The sequence below is a fragment of the Apus apus genome, chromosome 2 (assembly GCF_020740795.1).
Source record: "Apus apus isolate bApuApu2 chromosome 2, bApuApu2.pri.cur, whole genome shotgun sequence".
NCBI classification, from domain to species: domain Eukaryota; kingdom Metazoa; phylum Chordata; class Aves; order Apodiformes; family Apodidae; genus Apus; species Apus apus.
This window is the reverse complement of record NC_067283.1, coordinates 83,648,306-83,670,754: the sequence shown is the minus strand read 5'-3', so window position 1 is coordinate 83,670,754 and position 22,449 is coordinate 83,648,306. Positions and strand designations below refer to the sequence as shown.

The window sequence follows — 22,449 nt, the reverse complement described above, 5'->3', positions numbered from 1 at the left end:
CTGAATGGTTGCATATCAAAACAAGTATCTTTGATCATTACAATTGAGCCCTGTATTGAATAAAAATATGCACATCCTGAAAATCAATTACTAATTGTGTATCTTTAAAAAAGACAGTTTAGTGCTGGTCAGATTAACTGTGTATACTGGACACTGGTAAGGAACAAAAAAGCACAGTGTTATGTTAGGCATTCGTTTAAAAACTCTGTGGAAAATATTTCAACTTTATACAAGTAGGAAAGAATGTCTTTATTTTAGTGTTTCTTTCCTTTCCTAGAGATCACACAGTACTTTAAAATCTTGGGAATTTTTTCAAAGCTAATGTAGGCTTTAGGACTAAAAGAAAAGAATAAAATATGTTGGAAATATTTGGATTAGCAAATCAAGTATTTTTCAGCCTACCGTCATACTAACAATCAATAAGAATATACATGAGAGCACAACAGGATTTCGGAACATATAGGTCTTCTCCTGATATCTGATACTATGAGCTGTGTGGAAAGAAGCTTGATAGAAAAGGACCATGGGGCACATCTGGGTGGACAAGTTGAACATAAGATGTCAGTATGCCCTTGTGGCAGAAAAGGCCAACCGTCTGCTGGGTTGTATTAGGAAGAACGTTGACAGCAGGTTGAGGGGGATGATTCTTCCCCTCTTCTCAGCACTGATGAGACACATCTGAGTACTTTTCTGGGCTTCTCAGTGCCATAGAGACAGGGACATACAGGAGTGAGTCCAGCCTAGGTCATGAAGTTGATTAAGCAATAGGGGGATATGTCTTACAAGGAAAAGTTAAGACTGATTAGCTTGGAGAAGGTTCAAGGGGGGTCTTATCAGTCTGTATAAATACATGATGGGGGCAGGGAACAGAGAAGATGGAGTTAGACTCTTCTCAGTGCTGCTCAGTGGAAGGACAAGAGGCAGTGGGTGCAAAACGTAAAACAATAGATTCTGTTCAGAGAAAACTTTTTTGCCGGAAGGGTGATCAAAAGTTGGAACAGGTTGCTCAGAGCATTTGTGGAATCTTTGTCCTTGGAGGTACTCAAAACTCAACTGGACATGGTCCTGAGCAACCTGCTCTAGTTGACCCTGCTTTGAGCAGGGGTGTTGGACTAGATGATCTTTAGAGGTGACTTCTGTCAACAGCCTCAACTGTTCTGTGATTATGGAGTTTTCGTCCAGTCCTAAGGAGACAAAAGCTCCTATGAAATGGATAGCTCTCTGGTACTTTAGGTTTTGAGACCTAAATCTCAAAAAATGGAAAAATTTACGCTAAGACTCTTAGAGATAGAAGGTGCTCAAATATCTGAGTAACTGCTGTAACAACCCTTTATAAGCTTCTGCTTCAAATACTCATCAGCAGAACTCAGTAGTGTATCAAGCAGCTGGTTTGAAGAAAACTTCTGAAGTTGGAATATTTTGTTGATTAATATGAATACTTTTTCTCCAAAGCAACAAGACCAGGTAATTCTCACATTCTCTAGAGAAGCTTTCCCAACATGAAGATTCACTAGCGAGGCAAAGGGCTGGGTTGCTTTTGCCAATGACATTTAATCTACAGCTTCCCATTCCTGAGCAGTAGTTGCAGGAGGGTTAAGCTGTGCTTTCAACCCACAATCACAATGTTTAAGGCGTGACACTGTGCCAGGACCTGATTCAGCCCACACACCCAAAGCCTCCCTTAGAAAATCAGTCCAACCTGCAGAAGCCCAGCACTCCAGACTATTACTCATCCAGTATCAGTGGATTTCATGGCCAGAGTGACCTCTTGTCTTCAGTAGCAGTTCAGACCCTCCCACCTTGTTCCAGAAATAACACTTCCTCAAAAATCTTGGTATCCATTGCTCTTGGCAAAACTCACCAAACTCAGGTCCTGGAACACTACCAAGTCTTACAACTTTCTGCTGTCAGCTGGGTGCTCTTATCAAATATGCAGCTGAAACCATTTCCTCGTACAGCTTCACATAATTCTGGAAGCCATCTGTGGTAACATGTTTTTACTAAGGTCACTAAGAGCTCAGCAGAAGTCTGTTTGAAAGCAAGCAGTGCCAGCTCCATCTCCATACGGAGTGTGTGGCATTTGTCTGTCACAACATGCTGAAGCTGTGGAGAAGAAGAGGAAGAAATACAGCACCTCCGCAGGAATGGCAGAAGTATAGACCTGGCAAGTGGGAAAATTATGGACAAAATTTACCTGAGACCCAAATCTGGAGTGATGTTAAACTCTTCTGTAGCTTTCTGCTTAATTGTAACCCAATCTAAATATTAATTTCTTGATAACATTTCACTTCTCGGTCTAAGCAAAATAGTAACTGATGGCCATTAAATAGATAATAGCACAGTAATTATGAAAACATGACCCCAGATTGACTTTCTTGAAGCCAAGAAGACCATAAAATTCACAGCAGGAAATGTTTCATTAAAGAAAAATACTGGTTGTTCTGCCTTGCAAACCTTATTTCACTGATTAATTCAGAGTTTTCACAAAGTCTCACAGAAGTTCTGGAGGTAATATGTATAGGATTTTGTTTGCTTTTGTGTATTTTAAGAACTGGGAACACATTGAATTTTGCAGGATCGTATCACTGTCATTTGCAGCCCCTGTTAGGAGGGAGCTTCCTCTAAAATAACTATGACAGCTAATGAGGGAAAAACTGAAACAACAACAGAGGTTTTGCAATAATGGCTTTTTATATACATATGAATATGGTTTTATTTGATATGAATGTATCTGGATGTATTTATTCATTTTAACTGCTGGTTTTATATTTAGATTTATATGTGTCTATTCTGTAGTATGACTTAACCTGATTAACCTGTGTAGATCAGTAAGTGGCATGTATGAGATTTAATCATTGCAATAATTCTGAAGGGTTGCACAATTACAGTTTTGCTTTAGGTGCATTCTGTTTACGTTCAATGGATTATGCAGATAGACTAAAGATCATAATAAAATGTCCACACGCAAAATAATTTTACCATATTTTGCAGGGAGAAGATGTAGATTGTGTTGTTTGATTCAGCGGCCTTTGAATCAATGGTCTTGCCCTGTATTCGGGAAATAAATACCTTTTTTAATTAATTAAAATTATAGGAACACCATTTGTGTCAACTGAATGAGAATAAAGAATAATTCAGTTCAAGAATCTGTCTTTGCAGAAGGAAAAAAAAAAGTGCCACATTACGATTCAGTGGAAGATGCAGGAATGGAAGATGCATTATGAGATAATCTGCCTTTCATGTATTTGTCTCATCTCTGTGTCTCCTGCCTCGCACTACTGGCAATACTCATGAAAAAACAGGACCAACACTTCTTGTAACGTATCTTAGTATTGGTGATTATCGGACTTATTTTGACAACTATATAAAACCAAATCAGTTTTGTCCCTCTGACAAATTATTGTTCTTTTATAGTCTTTTATAAAGTTTTCATGCTATGTGCATTTACTTTGTGTCCTCTAATGTTTTAATTTTTGTGGATAACAGTCCTACACACTTGCTAAATAGAAGAAACTCTTTCTTGTTGTTTTTGATCACTCATGCTCTGAAGAATCTGTCTCTAATTCTGCAAAATTTTTTATGAGACTGGGTAAGTAGGATAGTACAACTCAAGATGAAGCTGTACGATTGAGCACCGTAAAGGCATTGTTGTTTGTTCTAAATTATTTATCATCCTGTTCTTTATGCATTCTAATTCTGTAAAATTGTTTTGACTGCAGTTGTATATTGAACAGGTCTTTTCTGAGCTGCCTACTGTACTGGCCTTATTTTGTGCAGTTAATTAAAACAGCCTGAGCAATTTTAAATTTCTGAAATTTTATACTTTCCTCCTACCTTCCCTAGACCTCCTACTTGAAAGCTGGAAGAGTAGATGGTTTCCTAAGTAATACTACTAAGTTTGCACAAGTGTAAACTGTCCCAGTATGAAAGATGAAGAGTGTATAATTGGAGGTTGATGTCCTGGAACTGGAAAAGTATGATTTAGTAAAGAATTTTGAAATTAACTCAAATTATAAAAGTGAGTATAAAGAACAGCATGCTCAAAATAAGAAAGGGCAAGGTGCAAGCAGAGAGAAAATTAACACACTTCCAGATAATTTTCTATTCATGCCATGATTTTTGAAAGAAGTAGACTGTGGGAATAGTTGACCCGCTACTGAGCTAATAACAAATGGTACCAAATCATCTAAAATATTAATCTATGTTTTGCTTCAATCTTTAATAAAAAGATTGTCTGTGGTTAGATTACCAATGTAGTTACCATCTGTGATGAAAATGAAGGAGAGATGACTGAGGTATTTTCAGATCATCTGGACCTCAAGTGGTTTCTTCAGTAACCTCAGAACTTATCAATAATTACCTTTAAAAGTTTATGGAGACTGACTGAGGCACAAAGTTAGATACCAGCTTCAAAAAGGAAGAGGAACAAAAGTAAAAGAACACAAGGAATTATAGACCAGTCAGACTATAATTTAGCACCTTAAATAATAATGTTAAACAGCTCAAGCTAGACTGTATCTAAATCAAAAGTTAATTTCACTGGGTTCCAGATGTGTGAAATCAAATATAGTTCTGTAGAAAATTCTGTCATAATTTTTTGAAGATTAACAGTAGCACACAGGTGCAGCTATAAGGCTTGAGAGAACAGGTCCTGATAACTGAACTCAGTAAAATGAATCCACAAAAATTCAGTAAATATTAGCAGCCTTCAGTGTTAAACAATGAGAAAAAGCTGTTTATCCCTGATGGATAAGTTAATGTTATGTAGTTACCCGTGTAGATTATTATTACTACTTCTCAGTCTATGGGTTTCAAGGTCCTAGGGAATGCTAGGACCTTCTGCACAAATTGTACTCCCCCTTTCTACAATTGTGGACAAGCCAGATGGATGGGATGGAATGGGATGGGAGGGATGGCTCATGGATTGGTGTCCCCCAAGAGCAGCGCTGAGCAGGGCTTGTTGGCCTGTCTTTGGCTCTGGCAGTGCAGATCAGCCGGCATACATGTTTAATTGTCCTGCAATTGCAGCTCAGTGTAAGGTAGCCTGATGGACTTGGGCAGTGGCAGTACAGTGTCAAGACTACAGCCCATAGGCTTGTTCTTCTGGGCAGCTTTGGAGGCCAGCTGCTGAGGAGGGGAATCTGACCACCAGTGGGCTTGTAGGCAATATATTTTGCTCAGGTCAATTGCTGTAGTTCTTTAGAGTGTTTGTTACGTTGCAGGACTGTGGGACTCAGCATTTCTTCCTTGCAGTTTATTTCCTGTGGCTAAGGGTGTCCTAGAGGTGAGCAGAGTAGCTGGGAGCAAAGGATCTGTCTATTTCTCCCTCTGCTGAGAGCTCATCTGCATCACTGACCAGAACACACAGGAGACAACAGGGAAGGGAAAATGAAAGAAAGTGGTGATGGGGATTGATCTAGCCTGAGTGGCAAAGAGGGCAACACAGGGAACAGGAGCTTCTCCTGAATCTCCTGTTCCTATTCAGCTCTCCCTAGGACCCATCACAGATCCCTTGACACTCGTAATAAGCTGTGATATTGTGGAATCACAGAAAACTTGAGGCTGGAGGACTCTGGCGATGGTCCAGGTAGAAGTTGTCTAGGTTACTCACTCTGCTACAAGAGAGCGTAGTGCTTCTGGCACAGGGTTGCTTTGACAAGCAGCTGTGGACTTCAACCTTTTGCTCTGCATTGGTTTGCTTCTCCAGAGGGGGACGGCAGATGCTTAGGCACCAGCTGCTCAAGGAACAAATTCTTTGACGTTGTTAGAGTCCCAAGAGTACACAGAAGATAGTTTCTGATAATCCTAAGTGCTAACTTTGATTTTTTTTTTCCCTTTTAGAGAAATAAGGTGGAATACATGGAGAGCTTTTTATCTGAAACTCCTTCGCTTTTCAACCCCAGGTTATAAAACTGTTCCTTTCTTTTCCCTGAGGCACAGCAAATGTTCAGGTTGAGCCAAGTAAGGATGTATATTTTAGGATTTCTAGGGAAACTGGTATCTAAAAACATACGACATTTCAACTTCAACAATGCCATAATTATCATTTGACTGTAATAATGTTAATATAATTACATGCATCCTTGGGGAAAACAAAATTAAAAAAGTATTAAGTTATATGTTAGTTAAGAAGTAGAGCATTCAAATTCGAAGGTCAAATTCAGATTTAGGTACTGTGCAGTTTTAATTACCTTGCCCGTATATAGAATAGTGCAGTCATTAATTACATGAGAGAATGGATTTTTTTTTCACTGGACCTTTGCCTCTAACTATATGAGGGTCCTAGATGTTGTAGTACGGGATGTTCCTAGCTTGAGTTTGAAGAACGAAGTGAAAGATGCAGATTTCTAGTTTGGAGAGGGAAAGCACAGGGAGTGAGTCCATCAGGTAGGCAGAAAAACATGAAGTCAAATGCAAATGTAACTTGGTACTTTCCCTTGCTCAGCTTTTGAAGCACCTTATGTCTGGTGCTTCAGAAGAGAGAGTTATACTGAAGTCATCGTTCTGGAAAGGCATGAGATACCACTGGGCAACCTTTGGGTTAATTAAGTTTTTGCTGTAGAATTGTAATTTTATTTCCTGAGAAATTGCATGAGACTAATATAATGAGGAATTAGCTGTTACAAGCATAAGATTTTACTGAAATAACAATCGAATGACATGATCATCGTAGTAAACTCTTTGGAATGGCCTTTCCTGTTCACATCCAGAAAGGCAGAAAGCAGTGGAAAGCCATTAAAGCAGAATCAGCTGAGGAAAGAAAGGACCAGTACTGTCAACAGTATTAACATATTGGGTAAGCTTCAAGTACTTTTTTGGGGATGGTTGTTGTATATATGGAACAGAGAATATGCTTAATTTTGCCTGTTCTGATCTTTTACACTTTTGTGAGTCCATACAGAATTATATAATTATTCTTTTATTGTAAATAAGTATACGTGACATTTGTTTTCCCACCCTAGAGAGATAAAAAATCAGATGCCTTCCAATATCAAATATTGTGATGTGCTTTTAAAAGAAGTTTTATATTGTAATTCTGGTTTGTCTCTTCATTTTTTAAACTCCCTCCGCTTATCCCACTATGTACGTGTGTGTGACAGTGAGGGTGGCCAACTCCACAATTTTCAAAGTGACTGCAAGTAAAGCCTTTTCATGTTGCAAAAAATTCTCACACCCACCTCAACTAACTCCTTCCCAGCAATTAATTCTGCCAGAATGTTCTCCCAACATAGATTTGTGTTCAATCCTTCAATCTTATCACTGCTGCTTATGGGAGTTTTTCACCCTCTCTCTCCCAGAACAGTGGGTGCTGTGGTAACTTTCCACTTATTCCTCATCTGTTCCTTCTGTCCCAGCAAACACTTCAGGGGAAGGAAGAGTGAAAGCCAGGGAGTTTTTCTTCCTTCCTGCCAGCTGAGAGGAACAGGGGCCAGGTGAGATCAGGCCTCACCCCTGCTTCAAACCCGAGGAATCTAAGAAGTACAAGAGTATGGATAGGGCTTCTGAGCTATGTGCTGGTGATTTCTCTGCTCTGTTGCACTTGTGGGTGATGTACCTTGTCTGGATAAAAACATGAACAATGGCAGAGAAAGAAGGCAGCGTTATGCATTACAGGAGCAGTTTCTGTCCATGTCATCCTCGTTACCTGCCTTCTCTTCCACCTGGCTCATGGTTAGACCTCTGCTCTAAAGCTCTCACTTATGACCACTTACAGTAGCCCCAGTACTACCAAGTCCCTCTTGTTCCAGTCACCAGCAGCCACACTTGGGACATTTAGGCCCAGTAGCATCCATGCTGCTTTGGTTTTTTCCTCTCCATGGAGAGCTTAGTCAACCCTGCATTCCTGGGGAGATAAAGGATGTGGCCAAGCAACAGCAGAGGCCGGAGTGTGGGTCAGAGAGGGAAGAGAGGGATTTGTCCTGTGGGTAGGGATATTCAGGGAGGCAGTGTGGGCTGGGAAAGAAGAACTGTGTGCATGTGTTTACAAAAACTGGTAAATGCTGTGCATAGGTAACTTTGGCGAGTTACGTGTCCAGCCTGCTTCCTTAGGAATAACTAAGTCCCTGAAAGCAAGGATAGCTGCAGATAATGTACATTAAGCTGCTTCCTAACCTGAATGTCTGCTTCTGACGAAAACTAAGGTATGATTTTTGAAAAGGAGATTCAGCCTCCGGGAGAGGTAGCTAGTGGGACAGACCCGTCAAGCCCTCCGCCTGTGGGAGCAATTGTCAAGGGACGACTTCTGGGACCCACCCCCCTCTTGCGCTGGGACGTGCTGCCCCCCACACGGAAAGGTGCAGCGCGCCCCGGAGGGGGTCGGGCCGGGCGCGGGGTCCGCACACGACGGGCCCCCCGGCCACCTGTCCCCTCCCTGCCGCCGGAGGGAGAGGCACCCGCGGGAGCACCGCACCCCTCCGCGGGAGTACCGCACCGCACCCCTCCGCGGGGGCGGCGGCCGCTGCAGGTGGCCCTGCCCCTCGGACACCTCCCGGCGCCGGGGCGGGGGGACGCGGGCAGGGGCTGGTGTCGCCGCCGCCCTTGGGGCCCTTGCTCGGGCGGCCGCCCGCTCCGCTCCCCTCCCCGGCGAGGAGGAGCGAGCCTTCCGCCCCCCCCCGCGCCGGAGCAGCCGGGCAAGGCATGTGCGTGCGGGGTGGAGGTTTCCGGAGGCGCACCAAGCCCCGGGCTGGCTACGCGGCGGCCGCCCTCCGCACCATGCGGCTGCCTCCGCCGGCGCGGCTCCTCCTCTCCGCCTCCCGCGCGGGAGCGCGCCCCGCTCCACTCCCCGGCCGCCTCCTGCAGCAGCGGCGGCGGCGCTGAGGGAGTTGCGCGGGCTCTGCCCGATGTGGCAAGAAGCGATGATGATGAGGAGGAGACGCCGCTACCTGCTGGAGCGGGCAGAGCAGGCAGGCGGCGGCGGGGCGAGCGGCGAGCAGTCCCGCTCCCGGGACTGGCTCTACGAGTCCTACTATTGCATGAGCCAGCAGCACCCGCTCATCGTCTTCCTGCTCCTCATCGTGATGGGCGCCTGCCTGGCCTTGCTCGTCGTCTTCTTCGCCTCCGGGCTGGTAAGAGATGCCCTCCTGGTCTGGGACCTGCGCCGCCCCGCATCCCCGCTGCCGCCGCCCCGCATCCCCGCTGCCGCCGCCCGGCCGGCATCTCCGCACCCGCCGCTGAGCCGGGCAGAGCTGGGACGGGCGGGGCGGGAAGGGACGGGAAGGGGCAGCCGCTGGTGCTGCTCCCCCGCAGGAAAGTTGGTGACGGGAAACGGCGGGGTGGCGGCGGGCGACGGCTGCGGGGCCCGGGGACCCCCCTCCCAAAACTTTGCCGGCTGATGTTGTGAGGAGAGGCTGGAACAGCGGCAGCGCGGCTGATGAGGCGAAAACTGAGTCAACAAGCGCATCGAGTTTAATTCACTTAATTCATTGGCTCTGCTCCCTTCCAACTGGCAGCTTAGCCGTGTTGGCCTTTTAGTGGCAGAGTTTAAACGCAGCCCGTAACACTATGTGAAGTAAATTTTTTTTTTTTGGCAAGAAAGCAGGAGCCGTTCGGTCCCTGTTCCTCTCGTCCCCCCCTCCCCTCATTTTACCATTTTCTAGCGCCTGACCCGTTTTTCCTCAAGGAAGGTTTCGGGGCAGCGCAGCCTTCGTTTTGAAGGCGGGTGAAGTTTGGCCGGTCGGGTGTCTTTTCCGAATGTCCAGTCCGGGGCTTCCAGCCTTTGGTAGGAAAAATATGTCAGAGCGGCAGATGACAGTCGGTATCAGTTGATCTCAGCCAGAGATGTGTGGCGTTTTGCCCTTGCGTTGAACGCAGAGGAAAAGCTGCAGAGGGCAGTAAAATTCTTGCTCCTTACAGAGTTTTCCTGCTGTACAGGATGAGAGGCAGGCTGTTGGCGTGACTGTGTACTTCTGCAGTAAAGAATCGGGATTTGAGGGGTCTCAGACATTTTATCTTTTGGTTTGGGTTTGGGTTTTTTTGTTTGTTTGTGGTTTTTGGTTTGGTTTTTTTGTTTGTTTGGTTAGCTGTTTGTTTGTTTTTGTTTGTTTAGGTGTTTTGTTTTAAATCTCAGTCTTCTGGAAAGCTTAATGTTTAATTAATAGAGCTAGTGATCTCTAAGAGGAAGGTTGAGTAGGTTAGTATAATCTAATGGGTACTCTTACAAAGGCACTGCACATAGCAGTGTTTGCTTAAACCTGCATTCTTGCTTGTTATGACCAAACTTATGTCCCAAAACCTGCAGGAACTGCTGGCAGGATTAGCTACATTTGGAGTTTATTTGTAGTTTATTTCATTTTGGTATTTGTATTAACTGTTTTTTGAGCTTTTTTTTTTTTTTTGAAGTGTCATTCCTATTGAATGCAGAACATTTGTAAAAGAGCTAATGTGAAGCCAGTATTGGTGATGCTTATAATTCAGTTGTTTAACGCCTAAATGTTTCAATTTTGGAACTCTGTGCAAAATACAGGCTCAACACCTTATCTCATTCTGGTGTGTTAACTTTGGTGGTTGTCCATCAGGGCTGAAGGGGCCAATGATGGAAATGGAAGTCTGTCAGATACAAAGGCTAAGGTATAGTTAGGTATGAAGAGGTCCATCATACTTGCCTACAGTCAAGGCAGCAGAATTGGGCTTAACAGTGTTTAGGGCTAAATGTCATACCTTTCGGTCATGGTATGATCTGCAGATTGTTTATAAGTTGCACATGCTTATTTTTGTAATTCCATTTCTTGAGGTAAATCGTTCACAATAATGGTGGCGTGACACTGGACCCAGATTGAAGGACTGCTGGAAGTTATAGGAACAAAACTGTGAGCTGACTGAATCTTGCTAGGCTTCAGAAAGAGTGAATTTTATAGTTGAGTCTGCATTTGGAATTCCAGACATACCGGAAGAGGAAAAAAAATGCTTTTAAAACCTTTTTCCTGAGCCTTTATCTTCCTGTGGCTAACAACTGGACGGGTGAGTGGAGAGAGAGGTGGGGTTCGTCCTTAAAGTTTCCAGTCAACGGATGAAAGTAACTTCAGGCAGAGAGAAAGCTTGCCTTCAGGCACAGGATGTTGGGCAAAATCCTTTGGAGCCCTGCCCAGAGTTTCACCTAAAAGCATTTTATTACAGTCTAGCTCTGGTTGCATTTGTGATTAAAATATTCCTGAAGTTTTAGATCTGTTTCTCTTGCACCTGAATAAAGAATGCTCTTTTTATATAGATGTGAAATCTTAGTCATTTTTTTGGGGCCTGATGATATAGTAAGGGCAAGCAGTTATGAGTGTCTGAGCCACAAGAGCCAGTATCAATATCCCTGTCTTTATTGTGCACACCCAGTAGGTATGCAGTTGTTGTGACAGAAGATTCAGTTTTCTGAAGGAGGCACAATGGAAGTGAAGTGGGCTAGTTCTGTGTATGTCTGTGTTGTGCATATGAAGTTAAAGGAAATCTTTCTTAATGGTTGTTTCCTTTTAGATTTCATACGAAGCAGTTAAGATTTTACTGAAAACTACTAAACCCTGTTGTGGAAATAAAACTCCAAAATGACTCACCATAACACTTGATTCATATTTCTCACTTGCACTTCAAAGAAAGCTTAGAATGTGGAATGGATCAGACATTGTTCAGAAAAAAATGGATGTTTGTGAGGCATGAAGCATTTTTATGTTCTAGGCTTTCTTAAAAAATCCCTGAAACCAATGGAAGTGAGAGGCTTTCCTTCTATTTTAATTTTTTATTCAGTTGAAACACTGTATCACTGTGATGTTTGAGTTGGCTTTTTTGTTGTGTCTTTTTTTTTTTTGGCAATGCGTTCTTAAGTGTTCCCAAACACAGGCAACCACACAGGGATGTATACCACTTACTCAGCTATTTCAACCTGTCAGAATATGAACTGTAGCTTTCCTGATTTCATATGAAAAATTTATAAAAGCTGTTGCAAAATCACAGTAAACAAGATTACTTAGAAAGTGTGCTTGGAAATTTGATTACTTTTCTTTCAGTCAATATGCTGCTATTGTTACTGAGAGAGGTTTCTTGGGAGATTTTGCTTTTGTTTGTTTCAGAAAAGTGTTGTGATTTTGACTTATGGAATTAGGCACTCTTATATTCTCAAACACTAGATATAGGACTCCCAAAGTCTGCTTGAAAGATGACCATTCAAAGCTTGGACTTTTAAGTAATGCAGTGATAGTATCAGCCTTTGAATTTCATGTGTCAAAATATCTTCTGTATTTTTCTGTACCTGGCATGAACTGAAAGCTGGCAAACTGAGATCAGTCATCTGTGTTTAGCTTCTGCTTTAATCAATAGAGAGTAAATTATTTCCCCAAACCTGTGAAATCCTTCCAGTGCTTAGAAATGCCAGAGATTGGCTTCATTTTCTGTCTGGCTATTGTCTTGTTCTTTCTGGGCCCCACAGTTCAGGAAGGACAGGGAACTGCTTGAAGGAGTCCAGCGCAGAGCCACAAAGATGGTTAAGGGAGTGGAACATCTCCCTTATGAGGAAAGGCTGAGGGAGCTGGGTCTCTTTAGCTTGGAGGAGACTGAGGGGCGACCTCATCAATGTTTACAAATATGTAAAGGGTGAGTGTCAGGATGATGGAGCCAGGCTTATTTCAGTGATGTCCAGTGATAGGACAAGGGGCAGTGGATGCAAACTGGAGCATAGGAGGTTCCATGTGAATATCAGGAAGAACTTCTTTACTGTGAGAGTGACAGAGCAGTGGAACAGGCTGCCCAGAGAGGTTGTGGAGTCTCCTTCACTGGAGACATTCAAAACCCTTCTGGACACGTCTCTTTGTGATGTGCTCTAGGTGACCCTGCTCTGGCAGGGGGGTTGGGCTAGATGATCTTTCGAGGTCCCTTCCAACCCCTAGGATTCTGTGATTCTGTGATTCAATATAATATGTAGGGCAAATTCATTATTTGCCCCTCTCTCCCTTTCTAGTATGAAAAACGTATGACCATTTTTAGTGGCATTTAGAATAGTTTTGTCTCTGGCCCAAGCATATGTATTATAACTGCAATTTGTAAGAGAAAAAAACCCCTCAGTTTTTAAATTCATCATGTAAAATGTGAATGTATCTGAAATATCTGCAGTTGTGATGGTATGTTCCTTATGTGGTCAGATAAAACTGACTGAAAACAGGTATGATAGCAAAATTATACCATTTATTGGAAGGCCATAACTTTCCTTTGTCCATGTATTTTCTAGACATAAAAAGTGCCCAGTCCATAGATAGAGGCTTCAGTAAAAACCTACAGTTCAGGGACATCAGAATCTTTTAGCACTTGTGATGTTGGAGAAGACCTAATTATGTCAGATATACGTGTTTTCTTTTAGACTGGCCCATGCCCCTGGCTCAAAGACTGCAACCCTGCTATGTGGTGTTTATCACTAGTCTGTCTCTTGAATCCTTGCTGCTGCATGTGATCTTGTAAAGCTCTTAAGATGTGGTTCTTGATGTGTTGACGTTGATGTGGAACTGGATGTTTCTTGCTGGTATCATTTGCATTCTCATGCCTTCTCTCTTCTAAAGCACCATGAGATGACTTTGGGTTAGCTGCCTAATTATCGTGGAGCAGAGATATTATTTGTCCCCCTCAACCACTTCTTTAAAGTTCCTGCAAGTTCAAGATCAAGCTGGTAGGCTCAGTTTTGATTCCTGAACCTTTTTACTGATTCACCAATCCAAGAAGCTAAAGGTTGGCTGCACACCTGTATCACTGATGTGCCCAAATACCTTCTGTAGCAGAAGTGAGAGTAGGCAATCATTCTTAAAGGGGAGTACAATTAACTAGGGAGGTGTACCTTCAACATGGCAGATGTACATTCTGCAGGAACTGATTTTCTGACATCAGACTGACTGAATTTACCTTCAGCTGATCCTGCATGGAAGGAGAGGTAGCTGCCTCATTCTGAAGGAGCACGTTTTGAGGTTTTAGCTGTCAAGCTGGCTAACAGGGGACTGTCTCTGTGCGAAGAAAAGAGGATCAGAAGAGGCCTGTAAGCCTCCTGGGGTTTGAACCGGGGGTGCCATTTCTTTGGACCCTTACTCAGGAGCACAACAAATCCTCCCTCCCTCTAATTGGTCTTACTCTGTCGAAAATAAATCCTTACTGCTTCTGGTAAAAACAATGGACATCAGCCAAACCCTTCTAGATTTCCATGATCAGAATCTCATCCTGGAAGAGGGGAGGGGGGGAAAAGTCCATGTAGAAAAAGTAGCTTTGGAAGACATGTTCCATCATTCTCATTGCAGTGTCTCAAGTGATTAGGTGTCTGTATGAGGGCATCTGCTGCATGCCTCTGGTAATGTTCTCATCAGTATCTTAGATCTGAAAAATTCATCCACCCACACCAAAGGGTCATCATGCTGATGTTGTGGCGATGTTATATCCCTATTCATGAGATGCTCTGTTATAACTTAATTGCATAGAATAATAATACAGTGATATTATTGTAAGTTCACTTGTACTCCCAATTTTAGGAATTTTTTGAGATCAGCCCTGTGGAATTTAAAGCTTTTTTGTTTCAAGAACACCATCTTCCCAAAGTCCAAGAATACTGAAGGTCTGAAAGCATTCATTGGAATCCTTGCAGGCTGAAAGTAAGCCAAAGCATCTGCTACACTATTTTAATCTCCAGCATATCTATTCCTCCAAAAAGAAAGCTAAGTTACTGCAAAGGTAATGAAGTAGGAAAATCCTCACTAATTGAAGAACAAGCAGAGACAAGGTTGTTTGCAAGCTTGATGCTGTGGTTGTTGTGCCCAGGAGGTATCCTACCTCTTCTTAAACTCATTCTGGCAGATTATTGCTACTACCAAGATGAGGAAGAATTCAAAACAAACATTAGTGTATTTATAATGCCTTTTATTTCCATAATTCCAGTTATAGTTGAGCATACAGTTGTGCTTTCAAGTCCTCTATTAAAATGTTCCATGAGGAAATCCTATGTTTCTATTTTTTTTTTTTCCTTGTCTCTAGGCACCATGATATTACAATATATTCTTCCAGTTATAGTTGCTGGCTATTTGATACGGTCTTAGTTTATTGCTGTCCCAGCCAAATACTCCTTCCAGTAGTATCTTTGGTCATCTGAGCATGACCTCTGTGGACAGTATTACCTCTTTAGTCAGGCCCATAAAGGTTGTTTCATTTCCTGTCTGAAGCAGGAAATGCTTTGTGTCTGATTTCATTCCTCAGTGCTACATCAATCTGAGCCTTTTCTTGTTTCATTTGCTAATGATGCTCCCAATACATCTGTGGTTGCTTGTAGTGCTGCTAAAAGCTTGTCTCATTTGCCAGTCCCTAACAAGCCTGGCAACAGAGACCAATCAAGATAATGAGATGCTGGTGGCAACCTCATTTTGCATACCTTTGTTTCACCCTTCATGTTGAATAATCTGAATGCTGAATAAGACCATAGGTAAAACCATAGGTATAGTATGTTGGAAAAATACTTAGCTTTGAACTGTAATCTTAATAAATTAAAGTTCTATGGATACTCTGGCAATGGAAAGCTTATTTAATGTCACAAATTGTGACTTCAAATGGTGGACCCACAACTCCTAATCATTACCGCGGCTGACAAAAAATGACAAATAACATATTGACTGGAGCTGGTGTTTACTGTGGTGCAATGGGAATAAGACAGGTGATGGATTGGGCTACGATTGTCTACTGTCTTTATCAGCATCAAGCCAGGTATGTGGATTCACAAATCATGTATTGGCAACTTTATAGTGGATCTGTCATGGACCTGTGAATACCTGTCTGTTTATCTTCCTTTAATTTTTTTTAAAAGTGTTTTCAATTTCCTTATTGTGGACAGATATCTGACCCATTTGTGGGGATCTTAAAACTCCTAAAAAATGGTGAATAGGTTTCTTTGGTTGAACCTAGGAAATCTCCTAGATTAAAATCATTAACCAGAGATCACAGTTCCTATGTTTATTATGTGAATAAGAAAAGTCCTTGTTATCACAGTAGCAGTCACTGGAATCTTCCAGACTGCACCGTGCATCATTCCAGGCTGTTGGCTCCATGGACATGTAACACAGATAGAAGTGATCTGCGGATCTCTTGAGCAGCTGAGTGTGCCAGCTTTGTGGGAACAAAGTGCAGCTGAACACCTGTAGTGTTTCATCCTGTGCCTCCATCCGCAACCATAGCCAAGCTGTGATCCCAGACAAGCTAAGTGCTGCCACAGTGGCTGCTGCATATTTCAGAAGGAACTGAGTCAGCTCAAGCCATATTGATACGTGACAATGAGAAGATGCCAACAGATTAAACATCTGGTTCTGGGGATCTGGACCCCAGAATAAGTGAATTAGCACAGTTCTGCCCTTTTCCCCTGTGTTCTCTTTTCTACTGTCTAATGTCCCAATTCTACTGAAAAAAACAGCTCCACACATTTTATTCTCTAGACCTTTTATTTTTGTATCTTGAAAAAGCAACCTCCGGACATGGAACCTTATTCAGATGATGCAGAATATTCAAGAGACTATTACGCCATCTGTGCAGAGGAGTGTGAGGCTGTCTCTACACTTAGCCTCTCAGTTTTCTGTTTCTCCAATCTGTATAGAATAATTTTCTTTATTTCTTGTCTCTAAACAGAACTCTTGTTCTTAGTGGTGCCTACATTATATAAAATCCCTTGCTGCTCCTGGTGAGAACCTGTTCCAGGCTTGTGTTGGGTAGAAGCAGAGAAAGCAGCACCCATCACCACTGGCATCTCAACCTTGCCCTCAGGTCTGTTGTCTGAGCAGCCTCTTCTTCCACTATCCATTTTTCCAGTTTTGAAGTTTCTCTAAGCTCATGCTCTAGAGTGCAGGAGCAATGGCTTCTGATTGCATACCCAGTGTGCTCCAGAGGGCAGCTGGGGTAGCATGTGCTCTGGCCTGAATATGTTACTCTTGTATCTTCAGGTGCAATCAGTCTGGTTTTTGGTCATTGGGTAGTCCAGTGGTTCCAATGTGTACTGATGGCTTTTCTTAACCATTCACTGGCTTTGCAAAACTTGCTTTTTCCACCTGCTTCCTCAGGCAGGTGAACTGTGTGCTGTGGGATCTCTTGAATAACCTAAATACACAGTGGACCTGCCCACTGACTGGATAAGTAAGGTTGCTGTCCTTCCTTTCATGGTAAAATTTCCCCATCCATGTCCCCAGCTTGCTAGTACTTCTCTCAGCCCTGTAGGAAAATCCTAGGAAGACTAGATTCCCCCAGCTCCTTTTTCAGCAAGCCTGAATTTAGGCTGAAGACTCGGACACCTTATTTCTCCTGAGAGTTGTGTTAGGAGAGCAGATGCTCTTTGAACCTGGCTCAGCACCTGTTTGCTAGTGCTGCTGCTTTCATCATAGAATCATTTACATTGGAAAAGACCCTTATGATCAAGTACAACCAGCACCCTAACACTGCCAAGTTCACCACTAAACCAGGTCCCTAAGCACCACATCTACGTATCTCTTAAATACCTCCAAGGATGGTGACTCAACCAATTCCCTGGGCAGCCTGTTCCACTACCTGGTAACCCTTTTGGTGAATACATTTTTTCTAATATTCAGTTAAACCTCTCCTTTGAGGCTGTTAAAATAAACTTTAAGATCACAGTATCACAGTATCACAGTATCATTCTGGTTGGAAAAGACATTCAACATCATTGAGTCCAACCACTACCCTAACTCTGCAGCGTCCAGCACTAAACCCTGTCCCCTTGCACCACAGCTGTCCTCTTAGATGTCTCCAGGGATGGTGGCTCAACTCCCTCCTCATGTACTGAAATTCATGTGCTCCCTGGTTCAAGTTTTATGATCCTTGCTTTTAAGCAAGTTCTATCTTGACATTTTTTCTCGATTACAGCCAAATTCTCAAGCTATTATGTCAGAAGTGGTAAGAGAGAGCCACCTTCTAGCTTTGATTTAAAAGTGACAGCCAAAGTATGGAACTGTCAGTATTTAATAGCTCAAAGAATCAAACAAGTACTTCAGTATTTCTGATTTCCATGGGTCTTAATGGGTACAAGGAGGGCCATAATTTCACTTTTAATGTGTGTTACACACATTAATCTGAAAAACCTGTCTCTGAGTCTTGTGAAGTAATGTATTATGTAAAATGTTTAACTGATGGAGATCTTTCAACAATGACATATTTTGAATATATTTAAATGCAAAGCATCAATTTTTCATAAGTGTTTTACTCAGTTTTTCTTCATGTATCCACATTTTGGGCTATTGCATAAATAGTAGCTGTATCTATTGGAGAGTTCTTTTAAGATTATTTTGATAATAAGAGGAGGAAGGATTTTGAGAACATCTGAAAGACAAGCTAAACTGACTTTTTAAGAGGAGTTCAGAACCACTACATGTAGAATAAAACATGCAAGAAGGACATGTTGATCACTACATTTACATGAAAAATAATCTAAATTATATGAGTAGATGCTAATTACCTCTGGAGTCTGAAATAATTTGTTTCATCAAAGTACACGCTTCTGCTTGCTTTGCTGTGTATTGTCTCAGACCTCTTCTTCAGGGAGCAGAATGTAATTAACTACAGTTGCTCTCTGGGACATGGTTTATCTTCTGTGTCTGCCAGCTAGTGTCATTAGATAGGACAATTTTATAAGTGCACCAGCTGAGTGTTGTAGCCACTAGTAGCTGGGTTGGACCCTCTTGTTTTTCATAGACTTAAATGTCTTAGAGTAGAGCTACTTACTGCCAGCCTGAGAGAAAACTGAGATGATGCTGGTTGACCAAAAGGCATGAGAGTTACGTTCATGTTCCCTGACTTGCTGTGGGCCCTCTGAACCCCAGCTTATTAAATAAATAGTTGTATGCACTGTCCGATTTTATATGCCTTATAATTAGGAAGATGAGAGGATACAAATCAATGGAAAATAAACCAAGAGAGATAAAAGTGCTCATGTGAAATATGAGGATGTGTAAAGGAATAGGAAAAGCTGCTCACCATTCTGGTTGGGTGCATGGAGTTTGCAGTAGGTGTATTAATGTATGTAAAATATACAAGCACATACCCCCTGATTCTGCTGATTATATTTTTGGCAGGGATTGGGTGTCTGTCCTCTATCCCATGGCGTATAGTACAGCAGAAACGTTCACAGGCTTGTGGGGTTCCCTGGCTACGCGTTTGCATGCAAGCAGCTCAAGGGGAGGTTATTCCCTGTTGGTCTGAGATTGACAGTGCTTAAAAATCAGAAGGGCTGTGTCAAAGGACAGTTGTGCTCACTCCATGCAGAGGAGTGAAACCTTAAAAAACAAATGTTATTCCATCAGTATCTAGCCACTGTGTTGCAGCTTTGACCATACTTGAAAGCCTATTTTTTCTAGTTCTTTTGTATTAATTGGGTTGTGGTGGTGGTAGTAGGACCAGAATTGTTTATGCTGTTCATCATGCATTGAGGTGGCATCATGGAGTTCTGTGTCATTTATTCTTTTCCTATTATTTTTCTGAATTTTGGGCTTGTTTTTGACTGCTAGTGAGCACCAAAGTAATGTCTTCTTGCATCTACCTCTGATAGACACTGAATTTCTCAATTTCGAGGTGTTGATAGTCAACCAAGAGCCTGCTGTCCCGTTGATAGAATTAGGATTGTTTTGTCTGGGCTGCATCACTTCACATACATCTCTGCTGAAATTCATCTGCCATTTTTTTGCTCAGGAGAGACTATTATAAGATCCCTTTATAATTATTCATAATTTGCACTCATCTTTGTCAGATTGCCATTCACTTCTTTTTCCAAATTGTTTATGGATATGCTGAGCAACATATACCTTAGGATACCTGAGGACTTTTGTGGGAGCTTTGGGACCTTTGTTTTTAACACATTTTCCCAGCATAGATACCAGACCTACTGGTACCTCCCGTAGTCTTTGAGAGGGATCCCAGGAGAGACTAGCATCACATCACATTCCTGTCTTTGGATACTTTGGCATTTTTGGGTGAAGGTTATGTGTTACTACAGTTTTAGCTCTTTCTCCTTGGAGTCCCATTGGCCCTTTCTGGTGAAGCCAGATTGGTGGTGATTCTTTTTATATTTCACGTTCTTGCTTTTGCCTGTAGTGCCTTATACCGAGACTTCAATTTGAGACAGATCTTCTGATGTGCTCTCCCTGTATAGAATATTCTGGAATGAGAATTACCCCACAGATATATAAAAAAAACCCCAAGCCCTTTCTACTAGAGTCTGCTTCTCTTTAACTGTTCTTTTTAATACCCACATCATCTGTTTACTTATAAGTCCTTCAGCGGGCTGCCAACTCCTGATTAAGTTTCAAAACTAAAATACTACTTACGTCTATACCCTTAAAAATTATTTCTTAAGCTCTTTTCTTGGCCTTCACTATTGAGCTTTGTATTAATCCTGAAAAATTTTATGATCCTTTTTATTATCCCCTTTCATTTTTTTTTTTAGAAGCTTCACTTCTTGGCTGTTCAGGCATTCTGATTTTGGTTTGGTCTATCTCAAGTAGTTTTTGGGAATTGAATAGCTTTTGGCCTGTGCTTCTGAATTTTATAGTGTCTTCAGACCACTTACAAAGATTTTAGTCTATAAGTTTTTAGCCTTCCTTTTCAGTTTTAGTGTTTGAGTTTTGTTTTTTATTTGTTGGCTTAACAAGCTTTGTCATCTTTATGAAGTGCTTCCTTAATAGTAATATTTTATGAACCAGGTTCTTTCCACTTCTTGAGATCAGATCGAGTATTTTCTTTTTTTTTAATGGGTACTTTTTTTGATAGGTTTTCTTCTTCAGCTGTGTGACAATGGTCTCAGCTTCCATTTGTTGTTATGATCTGTAGCCAGTCTAGCTGAGAGCCACTGAAGTATCCCTTGACCTGTTATGTTTTCTTCTTTGACAGCCTTTCTTATCTCTACATTTCATAGAATCTCAAATAGTTTCCATCCTGGTTGGATGACCAGTCCTGTCAGTCACTTATTTTGATAAGCCTTGGCTGTCCAGCCCAGATTTTTTGTTCATGGGGACTTTATGCTATTTGTTGATTCTCCCAGTTTATTAATACAAGCCTTTCTTCAGTCCCTGCTCAAGTGACTGGCTTTCAGGCTTTTCTGCTTTTTCTGCTGATGGTCTTTTTTCCACCAACTTTTCAGTAAGACTATTGTGTAAATTACGTTGTTTTAACAACAGGCATTTTAGTTCTTCCATCTAGCCTCTTAGGCTTTTAGTGTTTATATAGAAGATTGTGTACATTCACGTGGGTGTTTCATTTCTCTGCAAAATTTTGAAAAAGAGAGTCTGTCTATTCTGGATTTTCTTTGCTGTTTCCCTCTTGCTAGAGTTTAATCAACTTCTGTCCTTTCCTTTAGTTAAGGATTGCAGGTCTCCATGACATTACTGCTTCTCTTAAAACACTTAGTATGTTTCTATAACCTCTTCAATTTGAATGTTTTCCTATGACCTTTGAAGTGCCAGCAAACACATTATTTTCTGGTTTAGATTAAGCCCAACTACCTTCTAGAGGCTCCATCCATATTCTCCAAATTTCCCTCTTTGTTTGAAATCCCTTTTTAATAAATTTTCTTAGCTGCTTACTGAACTTTTGCTTGTCAAACTGTCTCGTTTTGGAAGCATTTCTGGGAATGCTACCTTAGTTCTCTGCTTCTTCAGTAGCAACCAATATTTTGCCTCCAGAACTTTCCTTTTAACCTTCCTTATGTCACTGTTATTTACACAGCAGCTGTGGCCTTCAGCTCTTCCTCAGCACCTTCAAAAAGCCTTTCCAAACCCTCTGTGAGGTCTCGTATTTTTGCATTATGCAGAGAAGTCAGTGATCTCTGGTGTGTCAGTTTGTGTTCCTGATGATCATTCCTACAATACTGGGGTAGGGGAGGTTCACTTGTAGCTATCAGGCAAACGTGGAAAAATCTGGATGCATTGTTTTCTGCTAAGTGAGAAGATGAACAACATCTATATGTAGTTGGACTTGCTGAAAAGAATCCACTGGCAAAAAGTGGTTGCCACTGTAGTCAAGCACACAGGTGGGCAGAAGGGTGTTCACAATAGGTACATGGTTGGTCACTGTGTTATGGGTATTAGTCCTGTGTACTAACTTGAATACACCCTCTAAAGGACAGTTCCTGTTGATTTCAGCTGAATTATTGCACTGTTGCAAAATGCCACACTTCCCATACAGGGAGGATTTTACAGGGGACATTGTTAATGACTTTCAACTTTGAGGAAAGACTCTAGGTGACCAGAATGTGATCTGAAGGATTTGAATGAAGACTTACTGCTTTAATAGTGTCACAAAATTGCAACAAATACAAAATTATCTAGAATCTGGCCATGAATGCAGAACTGCCTTTTGCTGGTTTTATATGACATCACACAGCAGCTTTGCAGTTTTAATGCTGGTCAGAATTACCTGATACGTGTTACGTGCAAATTGCTGGACTGATTGTGGGCTAATGAGAAGCCAAATATC

At 41.9% G+C, this 22,449-nt stretch overlaps 1 protein-coding gene across 2 annotated transcripts in view; it reads left to right on the top strand.

Moving 5' to 3' along the window:
* The first annotated feature begins 8,795 nt into the window (after positions 1–8,795).
* Positions 8,796–22,449, top strand: part of ADCY2 (adenylate cyclase 2) — a 230,638-nt gene continuing 216,984 nt past the window's right edge. For both annotated transcript variants that reach the window (XM_051611652.1, XM_051611651.1), the window contains exon 1: positions 8,796–9,065. In XM_051611652.1, coding sequence (XP_051467612.1) covers positions 8,841–9,065 — 225 coding nt within the window. In that variant the 5' untranslated portion in view covers positions 8,796–8,840. The remainder of the gene's footprint in view (positions 9,066–22,449) is intronic.